Source organism: Notamacropus eugenii, chromosome 5, assembly GCF_028372415.1.
Source record: "Notamacropus eugenii isolate mMacEug1 chromosome 5, mMacEug1.pri_v2, whole genome shotgun sequence".
Taxonomy (NCBI): domain Eukaryota; kingdom Metazoa; phylum Chordata; class Mammalia; order Diprotodontia; family Macropodidae; genus Notamacropus; species Notamacropus eugenii.
In genome coordinates, this window is record NC_092876.1 from 7,549,941 (window position 1) to 7,565,107 (window position 15,167).

Sequence of the window (15,167 nt, forward strand, 5' to 3'; positions counted from 1 at the left end):
CGCGCCGAGGCTCTGGGCCGGAGCCGGACCCAGCCGCTGGAGCCCAACTTGGGTGTGGGAGGTGGGCTGGAGAAACAGACTCATCGCCTGCCTCTACCAATCATCTGCCGCCCTTCTGCTGGTCCCGCCTCCCCAGGGCCAAGGTTCCACCCCATGTTTTACGTCCTGTCCCGGCGTCCGGCCAGGTGCATTCTGGGGCTTGTAGTTCCTCGGCTTCTGGGCAGGCGCAGTTCTCAAGCGGGGACATAGCGGGGTAGGGCCGTCCGTCCCCTTCAGGCGTCGGTTTTTGGGTGGCTCCCAGGCTCCTTTGGAAGGTGAGTGTGCGCTGCAGGGGGGCGTGGAGCGCCGTGTGGCATTTGTGTGTCTCCTGTGTGTTGTTGGGTCTGTGTGTGCTCTGTGGTTCCCTTGTGTTGTGTCTGTGTCTCCTGTGTGGTGTGTCTGTAGGCTTTGTGTCTCCCGGGTGTTGTTTTTGTGTGCCTGTCCCCGTGTGTGCTCTGTGTCTCCCTTGTGTTGTGTTTGTGTCTCCTGTGTGGTGTGTCTGTAGGCTTTGTGTCTCCCGGGTGTTGTTGGTGCCCGTTGTGTGTCTGTGTGTGCCCCGTCTGTGCTTTGTGTCTCCTGGGTGTTGTTTTTGTGTGCCTGTCCCCGTGTGTGCTCTGTGTCTCCCTTGTGTTGTGTCTGTGTCTCCTGTGTGGTGTGTCTGTAGGCTTTGTGTCTCCCGGGTGTTGTTGGTGCCCGTTGTGTGTCTGTGTGTGCCCCGTCTGTGCTTTGTGTCTCCTGGGTGTTGTTTTTGTGTGCCTGTCCCCGTGTGTGCTCTGTGGTTCCCTTGTGTTGTGTCTGTGTCTCCTGTGTGGTGTGTCTGTAGGCTTTGTGTCTCCCGGGTGTTGTTGGTGCCCGTCGTGTGTCTGTGTGTGCCCCGTCTGTGCTTTGTGTCTCCTGGGTGTTGTTGGTGCCCGTCCTGTGTCTGTGTGTGCCCCGTCTGTGCTTTGTGTCTCCTGGGTGTTGTTGGTGCCCGTCGTGTGTCTGTGTGTGCCCCGTCTGTGCTTTGTGTCTCCCGGGTGTTGTTGGTGCCCGTCGTGTGTCTGTGTGTGCCCCGTCTGTGCTTTGTGTCTCCTGGGTGTTGTTTTTGTGTGCCTGTCCCCGTGTGTGCTCTGTGTCTCCCTTGTGTTGTGTCTGTGTCTCCTGTGTGGTGTGTCTGTAGGCTTTGTGTCTCCCGGGTGTTGTTGGTGCCCGTCGTGTGTCTGTGTGTGCCCCGTCTGTGCTTTGTGTCTCCTGGGTGTTGTTTTTGTGTGCCTGTCCCCGTGTGTGCTCTGTGTCTCCCTTGTGTTGTGTCTGTGTCTCCTGTGTGGTGTGTCTGTAGGCTTTGTGTCTCCCGGGTGTTGTTGGTGCCCGTTGTGTGTCTGTGTGCCCCGTCTGTGCTTTGTGTCTCCTGGGTGTTGTTTTTGTGTGCCTGTCCCCGTGTGTGCTCTGTGTCTCCCTTGTGTTGTGTCTGTGTCTCCTGTGTGGTGTGTCTGTAGGCTTTGTGTCTCCCGGGTGTTATTGGTGCCCATCGTGTGTCTGTGTGTGCCCCGTCTGTGCTTTGTGTCTCCTGGGTGTTGTTTTTGTGTGCCTGTCCCCGTGTGTGCTCTGTGTCTCCCTTGTGTTGTGTCTGTGTCTCCTGTGTGGTGTGTCTGTAGGCTTTGTGTCTCCCGGGTGTTGTTGGTGCCCGTTGTGTGTCTGTGTGCCCCGTCTGTGCTTTGTGTCTCCTGGGTGTTGTTTTTGTGTGCCTGTCCCCGTGTGTGCTCTGTGTCTCCCTTGTGTTGTGTCTGTGTCTCCTGTGTGGTGTGTCTGTAGGCTTTGTGTCTCCCGGGTGTTGTTGGTGCCCGTTGTGTGTCTGTGTGCCCCGTCTGTGCTTTGTGTCTCCTGGGTGTTGTTTTTGTGTGCCTGTCCCCGTGTGTGCTCTGTGTCTCCCTTGTGTTGTGTCTGTGTCTCCTGTGTGGTGTGTCTGTAGGCTTTGTGTCCTCTGGGTGTTGTTGGTGCCCGTCGTGTGTCTGTGTGCCCCGTCTGTGCTTTGTGTCCCCAGGGTGTTGTTAGGTCTGTTTTCCGCGTCTATCTCCTGCGCGTTGTTGTGTCTCCTGGTGTCGCCGGGGGCCTCTCCGCGTCTGTGTCGTGCGTGGTTGTGTCTGCGTGTGCTGCGGTCGGTGCCTGCACCTCGTCGTCGGCGCACCTGCCCCTCGGTGTGTCCAGGTGCGCACCTTGGCGTGGGGGATGGGGAGCGCGGGGGGCGGGGCTGGGACGTGGGGGGCGGGGCGGCCGCACGCGCTCTCTGCAGGGCCATTGATCAGATCGATCTGCTCTGGACCCAGGCGCGGGGGCTGCGGGGGCTGCGGGGGCTGCGGGGGCTGCGGGGGCTGCGGGGGCTGCGGGGGCTGCGGGGGCTGCGGGGGCTGCGGGGGCCCGGGCTCCGCGATCCCACAGATAGCCCGCACTCTCCTCTTGACTCCCTGGCTCCCACATCCCCCCCACCGCCTCCCGAATCCTGACCCCCCCCCCCCCGGACCCCAGCCCCCTTTCTCTGTGGGGGAGGGAAGTGGGCACGATGCCCAGCGGTGCCTGTAAGCTCGCTGAGGACTTTATACTCTGCTGCCCCTCGCCCTTTTGTTGTCTAGTGGCTTAGCAGTGCCCCACTCTCTGTGACCCCATTTGGGGATTTCTTGGCAAAGACACCCGAGTGGTTTGCCGTGTCCCCCTCCTCTAGACTGGAGGTCAGGGCCCCAGGACAGCAGGAATTGTGGGACAGGACTGGAGGCCCTTCCACCCGGCTGGTCCCTCTCCCTCCACGGTCTTCCCTGCCCTCTCCAATCCATCCTTTCCCCCGCTGCCACCCTTCACTGGCACACCTATGATGGTACCACTCCTTGGACCAAAAACTCCCGGCTTCAGCCATGCCATCGGCATCAAATATGGACTCCTCTGGTGGGTAGCATTGAAGGCCCACCTCCACTGAACTCTCCAGTCTCCCTGCAAGCGCTTCCCTGCTTTTAGGAAGCTTCTCCTCTGATTTTCCTAAAACACTTGGGTTGAAAGCCACCTAGTTCAGTTCCCATACATGTACACGTGTATTTGTTTCCTACCTTGTATCCTCTTTCTTTCTTTGTATCCTGTATCCTCCAGATGGCTGTGGAGGAGAAGTGAGGCTGGTGACCTGCACAGCCCTCCCTCACTCAAAACAAAGTCAAGTGCAAGTCATGTCATTATTTCTCTGATGGCATGGTCTTCTTTGGCAACGAAAGATGAACACACACCATCTAGCTCCTTTACCCCATACACATACATGAAGTTGGTAGGTGGTGTAATGGATAGAGTGCTGGACCTGAGTTTGCCTCAGTTTCCTCTGCTGTAAAATGAGCTGGAGAAGAAAATGGCAAACCCTTCCAGTATCTTTGCTAAGAAAACCCCAAATAAGGTCACAAAGGGTCCAACATGAATGAACAACCATAAATATATGTGCAGGGAAAGGTCGCTGCATTTACATATATATGTAAAATTATTTTCCATGATAGCCTGTGTCTCTGGCTGTATCAAATCCCATTCCAGGAACTATTTAGCCTGTCTGACCATAGCACTGTGCATTCACTAGATTGGGGGCAATAAAAAGCCCATTAAATGAGAATATGGCATCTTGATTAATTATTTATTCCTCCCAGTCTCTGCTGCATTAATTTTTTTTCAAGGGATAGACAGAAAGGGAACAGCTTTGATCCTCTGTCATGGCCCTGGGTGGTGCTGTTGTCTGTGTGGGGCCTATTGGTGTAGGGGCATTTATCAGGGAGCCCCTGATAAATCGATCCTGTCCCCCAAACCTTGTATACAGTTACCAGGTTAAAAGGTTAAATTTGCAACCTGCATTCAGTCTGAATTGGGGCAAATCCAGTAATTTTTTCCAGAGGATTAGGGGATTTAGTTAAGCAGGATCCCCTGGTACATTCTGCTGGTGGGAGAGTTCAGGAAGGTCTGGGCATCTGTTGTTGGAGGAGCCTTTGCTTTGAGCAATCAGGAGACTGGAGTTGTGGGCCTGTCTAGCTGTTAAGTATGACCCTAGGCCAACCACTGAAAATCTCTTTGACCTAGGGTTGCCTCCTTTGTAATACTACTTCCCTAGGGTGGTTGTGAAGCTTAAAATGAGTCCTTCAGATGAGGTTAGGATTTAGGCAGGGGAATCCAGAGGTCCCAAGGAGTGGGGAGTGAGTGGATGTGGATTCGTGAGAGAGCTGAGGCAGTGGGTGGGACAAAATGTCGAGAAGAGGGCCTTGGGGGGCCCAGGAGTAGGGGAAAGATGGGATCTGAGAAGTTATGGGAGGTCTGGAGGAAAAGGAAGGATGCCAAGGAGCTGAGAGGGAAGCCAGGTGAAGGGCTCTCTGATTCCCCTTATTCATTGCACCTGTGTGCTGCCTGGAGCTCCCAGGCCTCAGGCCCAAGTCTTCTGCTTCTAGGACCATGCTTCATCCACCGGGGGGGGGGGGGGGGGGGGGGGGGGGGGGGCTTCCTCCCATCCTCTCTTTTATCTTCTCTGTCTTTCCCCTGTTTCTCTCCATTCTTCTCCCCCACATCTCTCCCTTTCCTGCTGCTTTTCTCTCTTTTGATTTTCCTGCTTCAGGCCCTTAGCCTCAGCTCAGCCACATTTATATGTGCTTCATGTGGACTTCCTCATTTGTTTTGGTTACTGGAGTCCCACCTAAGCTTGAGGAGCCTGTAGGAAGCCACCCTTAGCCTGCTCTTGTTAAGCTCCTTGAAGGCAAATCCCCCAGAGAATGTGACAGAAATAATTACACAGAGTGATGATCATGAGTCATAGAGGTTTGCAAAGTGCCTTACAAATATTATTTCATCTGGTCCACACAACATCCCTGGGAGGAATCGTTATTATCCCCATTTTACAGATGAGGAAACTGAGGCAAAGAGAGATTAAGTGACCTACCCAGGTTCACACAAGTAGTAAGGGCCTGAGGATGGATTTGAACTCATGTCTTACTGCCTCCAGGTCCAGTGATCTATCCACTGCACCACCCAGCTGCCTCTACATCTAAATGTATTCATCATGAATGTATGGGCTTTTGTATGATGTCTGGGCATCTCCAGAGAGCCCTGGTGTTGGAATGTAGGACCAGGACATCTGAGCCCTTCCTGCTAATTTTTTCTGGTTTCAGCTCTTTCCCTAGAAACCTTTGGTGGAGTCTCTGGGCCTGAGCCTAGTATATCTAAGAAAGGCTCCCTTCCTGGAATGGGGTCTGAGCTGAGCCCCAAGGGTGCCAAGGGTCAAACTAAAATGGCCTTCCTCTTAATCCCACAGGTCCAGTTCTGCTAGGGAGGATCCTTCTGCAGAGCAAAAATGAGTCCTTGGAGGAGACACAGCTGACCTTTGACCTTTCAGAGGAGCTGAAGGACAGCCCCACCTGACTGTCCTGCCTGGCAATATTGGACTTGGGTGAGGTCAGAAGACTCCAAGAACAGCCTAAAGTGGCCATGGAAACCTGGGCTCCAGTGCTCGAAGAGAGAGGTGAGATCTCAGAGGGGGACTGGTGGGGTGGGCCAGGGGTGTGGCTCTGCCACTTTTCTAACTGTGGGATTTGAGGCATCGCTCAAATTCCCTTGTCCATCACAGGCACTCAAGCGCTGGAGTCACTGATCCTTGCTGGTTCTAAATATATGATCCTCTGATCCCCAGTGGAGGTTGGGATGGGGGGCACATTAGAGGTATGTGGGAGAAAGGCTCAGCCCTACAGCCCCCCAGCTTCTGTGTCCTTCCTCTCTCCATCATCCCCTTCCCACCACCACCAAGTACACAGTGTTTTGCCCCAGCTTTGCTGATTCAGTCTCCTGGCAGCCACCGCTCTGGAATCGAAGGACACAAGATGTCCCTCCTTGGCCTGCTGCAGGTGTAGATGGATGCCTTTTTTCTTAGCTTCTCTGAGACAAGGTGGCACTTTTTCCAAAGGAACTTTTTACTTGGAAGCTCTGGGGAGAGAAAAGTTATTGGAACACCTGATACCCTCCAGACTCGAGGGTGGTTTTCCCATGCAAGTTTACCAGGATCTTGGCCCAGCAGATGTTGGTGGGCCCAGCTGGTGAGGATCTATGCTGCCTGGGGATTCCTGCTAATTGGAGGCCCCCTCGTGAGCCCCCTTTTGTCTCCCCTCTCTCCTCCAGGGCTGGGTTTGAAGTTCACCTCTACAGGAAAATGAGTTGTTAATTAGTTAATGGAAAGGAAAAAAATCATTTATCAGCATCCTCCTGATCATACTGACATGGAGAAGTGATACAAGGAGACAGCCCCCCCCCTTTCTCCTTCCTTACAGCATGTACCTGTACGCTGTATGTACTCCATACCTTGGGGTAATGGTTTGTCCCTTTGGTCTGTGCCCATGATGTAGTGCTGGGAACTCCCAATATGGAAATGACCTCTCCCAGTGCAAATCTGCACTTCTTTTGCCACCTAGGGTCTTAGAGAGCTGCCCAAGGCACTGAGAAATTAAGTGACCAAATGCTCAGGGTCACCCAGCCAGCAGGTGCTGGACTTGAACCCAGTCTTTCTGGGGAACATCCTGCCTCTGCCCACTGATAATAGCCAGCCTTTGGAGAGTTTCATAAGGTTTGCAAAGGATAAGGGAAGTTTGGATCGGAGGAGCTGAGCTCAAAGGGATCTTCAAGCCCATTGTGTCTTACACCCTCATTTTCCAAGGGAGACTGAGGCACAGGTAGGCCATGTAGCCAGGAAGTGTCTGAGGGAGAATGTGAACCCAGGTCTTCCTGACTTCAGCTCTAGCATTCTCTCCTTCATGCCATGGCTGCCCCAGAGACTAGGAGAAAGCAATGTCTCCTGTCTTCCTTGAGTGCTGAGATCAGTGAGTTGGGATGATGATGGCAACCATAACTGTAATAGCTGGCATTATAATGGCACATTAAGGTTTGCAGAGCAAACATTTGATCCCTGGGAGGTAGGTGCTGTTATTTTCCCATTTTACATGTAGTGAAACTGAAGCAGACAATCGCAGACAGAGGTAAAGCAACTTGTCCAGGGTCACGTGGCTAGTAAGTATCTGAGATAGGACTTCTGATTCCATACCAGACACTCCATCCACTGTATCACATAGCAGCCCCTCATGTGTCACACCCTCCCCTTCCAGCCATGCTTCCAGCCCTCTGAATCCAGGCTGAGGAGGCATTGTTCTCCACTGACTGTTCAGTGTAGCCCAGTCACTCCAGTAATGGCTGAGCTGGCCATTGGGCTCCATAGTCTGACCAGGCCCAGAGTCACAAAGACCTGAGTTTAAATCTGGCCTCAGATATTTAGCAGCTGTGACTGTGGGAAGGGCCACTTGTTGAGAAGGCCACTTAAGCCCTGTTTGTCTCAGTTTTCTCAGCTGTAAAATAATAACAAGACCAACCTCCCAGGATGGTTGTGAGGACCAATTGAAATGATTGTAAAGTGTGCAACACAGTGCTTGGCACGCAGTAGGCACTATATAAATGTTTATCCCTTCCCCTTTTCTTCCTAACCATTACCCCCTCCCCTCCTGAGATTTCTGCCGCCCTGCCCTGGTGGTTCCAGGCAATCAACTTCTGCAAACTGGGGGTTATAATATAATTATAATGATGAGATCCTGTCTAGAAAGTTGTGCCCCAAATCTCAGAGGCCTGACAGTTCTAGGCTCCTGGTGCTGGAGGCATTGTCTCACCTCCTCTGGTCTTCAGAAGACCCCCTCTCTGAGGCAGGTGGACCCGGAAGGTCCAAGGCCTCAGCCCACTTCCCACAAAACATCAGCCAACACGGGGAGGACATGAAACAGGACACAGCCTAGTTTCTAGCATTTACACAGAAGACCAGAACTCAATGAGAGATGTCTACCTCTTAGGACTCCTTCCTCCCTCCCCTCTCCTATTTGTTTCTCCCAGAAGCAACTTGACCCAGTGTAGAGGACCCAAAGGCCTGACTACAAACCCTGCCCTCTGCCACATGCCGGCCGTGTGACCTGCTGCGAACTGGTCTTCCTCTCAGTGTCCCAGTCAACTTTCTCATATTTGTTATCTCGGCCCAGCAGATACGAAAGGCCAGCTACAAAGGTGTGGAGGATGGAGACAAGAAGAAAAGGAGGAGCTAACCTCTAGATTCTGGACAGCCCAGGCTAAGGTGAGTTGGGTTTCTTTTTCTTCTGACAGAGGGCGTGCTCTCTTTCTGTGGCCTATATCATCTTTGCCCAACCAAAGCCTCTTCCAGGCCCTGGGGTCTGGTGTTGAATGAGCAGATTTCACAGGATTCTCAGTCCAGCTCTGGGAGGGAGCTTGGAGTCTGTCTTGTCCAGTTCTCTCTGTGAGAAGGCACAGAAAGTTTCAGTGACTTTCCAAGGTCTCACGAGGTGTTACCATCAGAGATGGGATTTGAACCCAGATTCTCTCCTAGAGCTTTAGCACTAGAAACATCACAGATTGATAATTCATTACAGCTGGAAGGAACCTTCGAGATCATCTGGTCTCATTTGACACATGGAGAAAGTGAGGTCCCGGTGGGTGCAGTAATTTGTTCCAGGATACCAGTGGTAGAACTGGTTCTAGGACCTCAATCTCCTGACTTCTTTCACTAAACCTAGTACTCTAGAAATTGAAGCCCTCTGTTTGCCTAGAACCCTCCCTCAACGTTCCTTCCCTTTCCACTGTTGCATATGGACTTTTCCACAGTCTACAAGGTTCTCTTATGTATTCTACTCATTGGTTCTCTTGTGTTAATCTACCATGGGCTGCCCTGCATTTGGGTTGTTTCCAGTTTTAATAATTACATATCGTATAGCTATAAACATATTTGTTCACATCACTCCTTTTCCCTCTTCTAAATTATTTCCTTGATTTATCCCTAGTAGTAGGCTACCATGTCTAAGAGTATAACCAGTTTTATGATTTGCGTTGACCTTTGCCAGCTCTATTCTCCAGCAGAGTAGTTTGTACCAGTTTGCAATGCTACCAGCTGTGTATGAGTGTACCTATTTCCCTATAATCCTTCCAACTTTTGATTTGATCATTTTTATATACTTTCAGCATTTTGCTGTCTACAAGATGGTAGATACTTCTTAGTAGTTGTGTTCCTTTCCATTTTTCTAATTATGGAGAAGCTGAACATTTCTCAGTGTTTGCTGTTTGTTTTTACTTTTTCGTGAACTAACCATCCATACTGTTTCACTATTCATTCAATGGACACTTTTCTCCATTCTGACATTTTCTCTCATTCTGTTCTCTCAATCTATAAATTCTGTGAGTCGAGCATTCTCTGTGTGACCCCCAAGGGGCTTCAGAGCCTTGCTTTCCTCATCTGTCAAAATGAGAAATAATATTTTAGTTGCTTTTATCTGAGGACATTGTGGAAGGCACTTAGTTATAGGAATCTTTCTTGGGCAGACTCTTGGAAGTTCTGTAACAGTCTAGCACTCCGGTTTGCAACTTCTGTTGGGAAATTTCAGCTGTAGTAACATCTTATCTCATTTGACCTTTCCAACAGTGCTGTGAGATGGGCACTATTCTCACACCCATTTTACCAACGAAGAAACTGGTGCATAAAGCAGTTAAGAGTTGCCGAGGATTATGTAGCTAGTAAAAATCTGCAGTGGAATTCGAACCCAGATCTTCTTGTCTCCATCAAACACATCAACCTTTTCGTGGTGCAATTTCTTCTATTTATTTCCCTCTGAACATGTGGTCCAAGTATCCCATTTTTTTTCCATTTAAAAATGTGTGTGAATATGTATATACAAGTGTATACATTTGGGTCTTGTTTTTGGCCTTAGTTTTTTGGAGTTCTTGTGGCTCCAACCTTTTATTGCCTGCTGGTGAGGAGTGACTCCTAGCTTGACTCCACAGGTCCCAATATTCCACATCCATAGAGCCCATGGGCATTTGCATCCTCAAGCTGTTTCAGTTCAGGGGGACCAGCCAGGGCTCACTCTCTGTTGGCAAAGTCTTGGAGAAGCAGAGCTACCCTCAGATCATTCACTGTACTTGCCTCACAAGTGCACCTATAGTGCCTGGCACTTAATAGGTGCTTAGTAAATGTTTCTTGATTGATAGTACAAAGAAGCATTACAACTGGCCGCCAGTGTCTGTTTCCTGCAGACACAGAGAACTAATCAGATCCTCCGTCCCCTCCTTCCACCAGGGGCTGATAGCATCCCTTTCTCTGTGACTCAGTGCCCCTTATCAAATAGTCTTGCCTGGCATATTAAATGTCCCAGATGGAGGGACCTGACCCTTGCACCATTTGCTCAGTCAGTCATTCTGTGAGGCCCCATTAAGGAAGGCCACTTTGTTGATGCTTTGTCATTTATGATCTCCATTCCACTTCTGGATACAGGGTCTTCCACCATCTGTGCTGTGTTGGTGACAGATATAGCTGTCCTTCTTTCTCTGTTTAACAGCATGAAGTTTTTGTATTTAGATTGCTTGGAATTTATGGTGGCTGTGGTATATGGTACTAATTTAAACCTATTTTCCTACATTCCAGTTTTCCTAGAACACAGGGGATTGTGTGCTTTGCCTGGAGTCAGGAAGATCTGAGTTCTGATCCAGCCTCAGTTACTTACTAGCTGTGTAACCGTGGGCAAGTCACTTAACCTCTGCCTCAGTTTCCTCAACTGTAAAATGTAAATAATCTCAGGATTATTATAAGGTTCAAATGAGATGATAGTTGTAAAGAATTTATCTAAAGATAGTCCCTACCATGTAATAGATACTTAAAAAATCCTTTCCTTCCTGCCCCCTCTTCCCTTCCTTTCTTCCTTCCCTTTGTCACTCTCTCCCTTTTCACCAGTAATTTCCCAGACTCTCCAGGCAGGTCAATTAATCTCCATGTTCTGCAGACAGTAAATACCAGTAAATATCTACTGTGATGTCATAGGTGGTTTGGGATCTGTGTCAGTGGGCAGAGTTCTTGTACAAAGAATTCTCAACACTGAAAGTCACTGGTAGTTTGTAGAACCAACCTTCCAATCACCAGGTTGACAGCCTTAGAATTACTGTCTTTTCACTCAACCTCATCCTACATTTATGTTACCAAGTTAGTTACCAAATGTTGTCAATTCTCTTTTCACAACATCTCTCTGCTCACACAGGCCCCGACCTGCTCCAGGCCTTTGTTACCTCCTCCCCAGCCTCCTGAAGGATTTTCCTGCCTCCTTCCCAGCCTTTTCATGGATCTCCCTGCCTCTTTCCCTAGTCCATGCTCTACATAGCTGCCAGATCAGATCATGTCCCGTCCCTGGTCCAGAAGCCCCAGGAGATTTCTAGTGTCTCTCGGGTCACCTGTAAACCCCTTGGTCAGGCACGTGAGGGCCTTCACAATCCAGGCTGGTCCAGCCTGCCTTCTAGACTGGTTACATATTACCATACCCCACCATGAGCTCTGGAGAGCTGGGGTGTGTGTTGTCCCATTTCTTTGTATCCCAGGGGGTTAGCCCAGTTCCCCTCGTTTGCTTAGAAAATGCACGCTTCCTTGACTGGTTGTCATCCCAAACTCTGGCCTCACTGGGCTGCTGACCTCCCACCTCCGGCCTCACATATTCTATCCTCCATGTCTGCAGTGTGTTTCCCTTCTCCCTTGCCTCCTTCCAAGCGCAGCTCAAGGACATTCTCCCTATCAGACTTTCCCTAACCCCCTACAGGGCCCAGCCCCAAGCCCTTCAGGCTACCATGTATTGACTTGGTAAGATGTGCAATGAGTGTAGCTTGTCTGCCCAGATCCCAACCGGCTTTTAGGGAAGAACTGTTTGGTTTTTCTCTTTGTATTCTAGGGCCTAGTGCTGTGCCAAGCATGAGGTAGGTGCTTAATAACAGTTGTTGGCCGGTCACTTGTTGTGATTTTGTATATTTTTTGCATAACTGATCGGTACACATTCTGTTCTCCCAGTAGAATGTTAGATCTTGAAGGACAGGTCCTGGTTCCTTTTTGTCCTTGTTTACCAAGGGCCTGAAAACAGGGCCTTGTGCATAGTAGGTGCCTGATAAATACACTGGGAAATTTTGTTTAAACTGAATTGTATTTGACATCCTTTAGGAAGTGGGGGAGGGGCTTCCCTCCAGAAGATTTTTCTGTATTATAAATCGTGCTGGGTCTTAAAGAAAGACCTTTCATTGCTCTGCTTTCTAAGCACTTTTTAAAAGCATAAATCAGTACCGCATTTTCTCAAAGGCTTTTCCTGCTGCTATTGATAACATCGGGACTTTTGCCTTTCTTATTAATGCCGTTAGTTATATTAATGGAACATCCTTATAGGCATGTTATAAAATAAATCATTTTCAGATCTCTTGCAGCATCGTTTTACACCAATATACGTTAGTGATGTCGGTCTATAATTCCCATTCTCTAACGTTCCGTGGGTGAGGTTCACATTTGTGTCATACAATGAGTTTGCTAGAGGGATTTCTCTCTATATATTTCTGCAAGCAGTTTCTCTAGCATAGGGGTTGAACTTAAATGTTTGGTTGGAGAGCTTGGGGTTTTTGTTTCCCTGGGGTGCCCACGTTCAGCCTTTCCGCCTGCTGACAGCTCTTTGGGAGATGAACTTTAACCTTCTCTGTTTCCTGAATTGTTCATCTAGATGTCTGAAGTATTTTTCAGAAATTCTGTTTTGTTAGCTTGTAATGGGATGGAGTCATTTCTGGTAACCTTCACTTCTTCTCCTTTCATGATGAATTCCTTCTCATCATTTTTTTAACCTGGGTAATTTGATTTTCTCTTTTTTTCATTAATTACATTAGCTAATGGCTTATTGATTTTGTTAGTCTTAAAAAAAACCCAGCTCTTTTTGTTTATCCGTTCAACAGCCTTTGGTTTTCAATTTTATTTCTTCAAGCTTCCAAATTTCTTCTTTTATATCTATTTTGCGATGGTCAACGTGTTCTCTTTGAACTGCCGTTCTGTTCATTGTCCTCCATTTGTCTTTTGCTCAAAGCTGTCAATTTTCCTCTAGCAACTGCTTCAGATACCTCCCGTAAATTTTGGTATGTAGCCTCACTGTTCTTTTCTCTAAGATAATTATTCATTCTGTGACCTGTTCTTTGAGCTGCTCATTTGCCTGTTGTAATTTGGTCTCCATCTTTTATGTATTTTTTCTTTATTGAAACAGAATTTGAGAGTAGATCGAGGGTGAGCCTAGGGGACAGCACAGCCTGAGTTCACGTGCTCTGACACATAATGTCTAGGTGAACATGGGCACATGTCTTATGCTTTCCATGCTCCAGTGCATCAGTCCTGTAAGTTAAAGGTGAATTTCCGATGTTAGTGGATGGAGCTTTTACGGTAGGAATTCCCTGCACAAAGAAATCACCAGTCTAAACAAAAAAATGTATATATATTTTTCAGTGCCCGTGGACCTAGCATTGTCTTTTTTGTCTTTTCATTATCTGTGATGCCTCCACACCTCCAGCTTCCCTCCTTGTTTCTCTCCAGAGTGTTCGTTTGTACTATTGGCTTGTCTAGAGTCATGAACACAGCTCTCACTTTGGATTCAACTGAAGAAACTTCATCAGTTTCATTTCAGCTCATCCCATGAACTCTGTATATTGTTATGTGTTCTTTATACATCAAAAGTAGTTGGGTTCCGTCTTCGACTCCATTGGGTAGTTTTTTCTATGGACAATGTACATTCGTTATCCGATTTGTTTATTTCTGTGGCCAGCCACACCAACCTGCCAGACCTCCATGCAGTCAGCTCCTCCTTTACGCAGAGAGTAGCCTCTGGAGGATCTGGACATCCAGAGGAAGTAGCTTTTCTCTGCTGACACTGGTGACATGTATGAACACCTGTCTCTTTGTGTTTAAGTTTCATTATAACGGATACTCAGGTCACTGAACAGTTGTCTTCATGGGCACAGAAGTCATGGAATGTTGTATGATCTTAACTGCACGTAAGAGACCTTGTCTTTGAGGTATTCCTTTACTATATTTTTTTTACTATATTGAAAAAATGTTTATCTTTAATTAACAAAAATTGATTGGCCAACAGTAGGTCCCATGCCCCACTGAGTCATTGTTGGGCCTTGCTTGACTCAAGGTGAATGTAAATAGAAATTGTTTGCTTTGGCCAGAAATGCTGACAGTTCTCCCCTCTCAGGCTGATTTTTCCTTTCTTTTTTGGTTAGGTCTTTCTCTGCCTCATTTCTTACCTAACCTTAATCATTGAATGGACATTGCCTCAGTCAAACTAATACCTGGGGAGAATTTTAGCTTAAAAAGATCAAGGTCTCTCACTGCATCCAGGGCCTTTTCCACTCGTCAAGATCTATATCTTGCCACTGGACCCAGTTGGCTCTGGAGGAGAAAGTGAGGCTGTCACTTTGTACTGTCCTTCCTCACTTAAATCCAATTCACTTGCATGTCATGGTGTCACCTCCATGATGTCGTGATCCTCTTCGAAAATGAAGGACAAACAAGAGACGCTGTCTTTGAGGTGTTCCTTTAAGGGTTTTTACTCTATTGAACCAAATGCTTATTTTTAATTAACAAAAAGATGCAGAAGGAGAAATGCAAACCCTGGAGCCCTGCTCTCTTAATTAGTACCGGCTTCCCCCTGACTATTATAGGAAAAGCCCTAGCTATACTTCATTTCATTCCCAACTCTGGCCATCTCCTGCACAGGCTCATCATTGAATGGCAACCCTTTCCTTCCCACCCCACCTGCTTCCCCTTCAGTTCTGGAGGAATAAACCATAATCAAATCATCTCTGCCATTGGTCCTAGTTAGCAGTCTACTCCCGTTTGGCCTTACATGCTGTCCTTGGAAACTTCTGGATCAGCTCCTCCTGCCTGGCCACCACTGTCTGTGTGTTATCATGTGCACTAGCATTTAGAACGCCAGCTTACAGGTATTACAGGGACTTGTTTTTGTATTGGTATCTCCCAGTCTTAGCACAATATTTAGCACACTGTACGCAGTTAAATACTTTTTTTGCCTTCACTTTTTTTAGAGTTTCTGTGACTCCAGACTTTTGTCACCTGGTGATGTAGCATCACCTAACTTGTCTCTGTAGGTCCTTCTACCCCATAACCATTCATTCATTTAAGGCTCTTATATGTTCTACACCAGTGTCAAACTGGCAGCCATTGCTGAACCAGATAAAATGGAACTGGGAAACATTTAACAAGACAAAAATAC

General features: G+C 48.2%; 1 protein-coding gene across 3 annotated transcripts in view; it reads left to right on the forward strand.

Moving 5' to 3' along the window:
• Nucleotides 1-226: 226 nt before the first annotated feature.
• LOC140508244 (uncharacterized) overlaps nucleotides 227-15,167 on the forward strand; it is a 34,632-nt gene continuing 19,691 nt past the window's right edge. The window contains exons 1-3 of one of the 3 annotated variants that reach the window (XM_072616041.1): nucleotides 227-314; nucleotides 5,327-5,533; nucleotides 8,073-8,164. In XM_072616041.1, coding sequence (XP_072472142.1) covers nucleotides 5,500-5,533; nucleotides 8,073-8,164 — 126 coding nt within the window. In that variant the 5' untranslated portion in view covers nucleotides 227-314; nucleotides 5,327-5,499. Of the gene's footprint in view, nucleotides 315-1,357; nucleotides 2,224-5,326; nucleotides 5,534-8,072; nucleotides 8,165-15,167 lie in introns of those variants that run through there. The other 2 variants (XM_072616043.1, XM_072616042.1) reach the window with 2 other exon arrangements.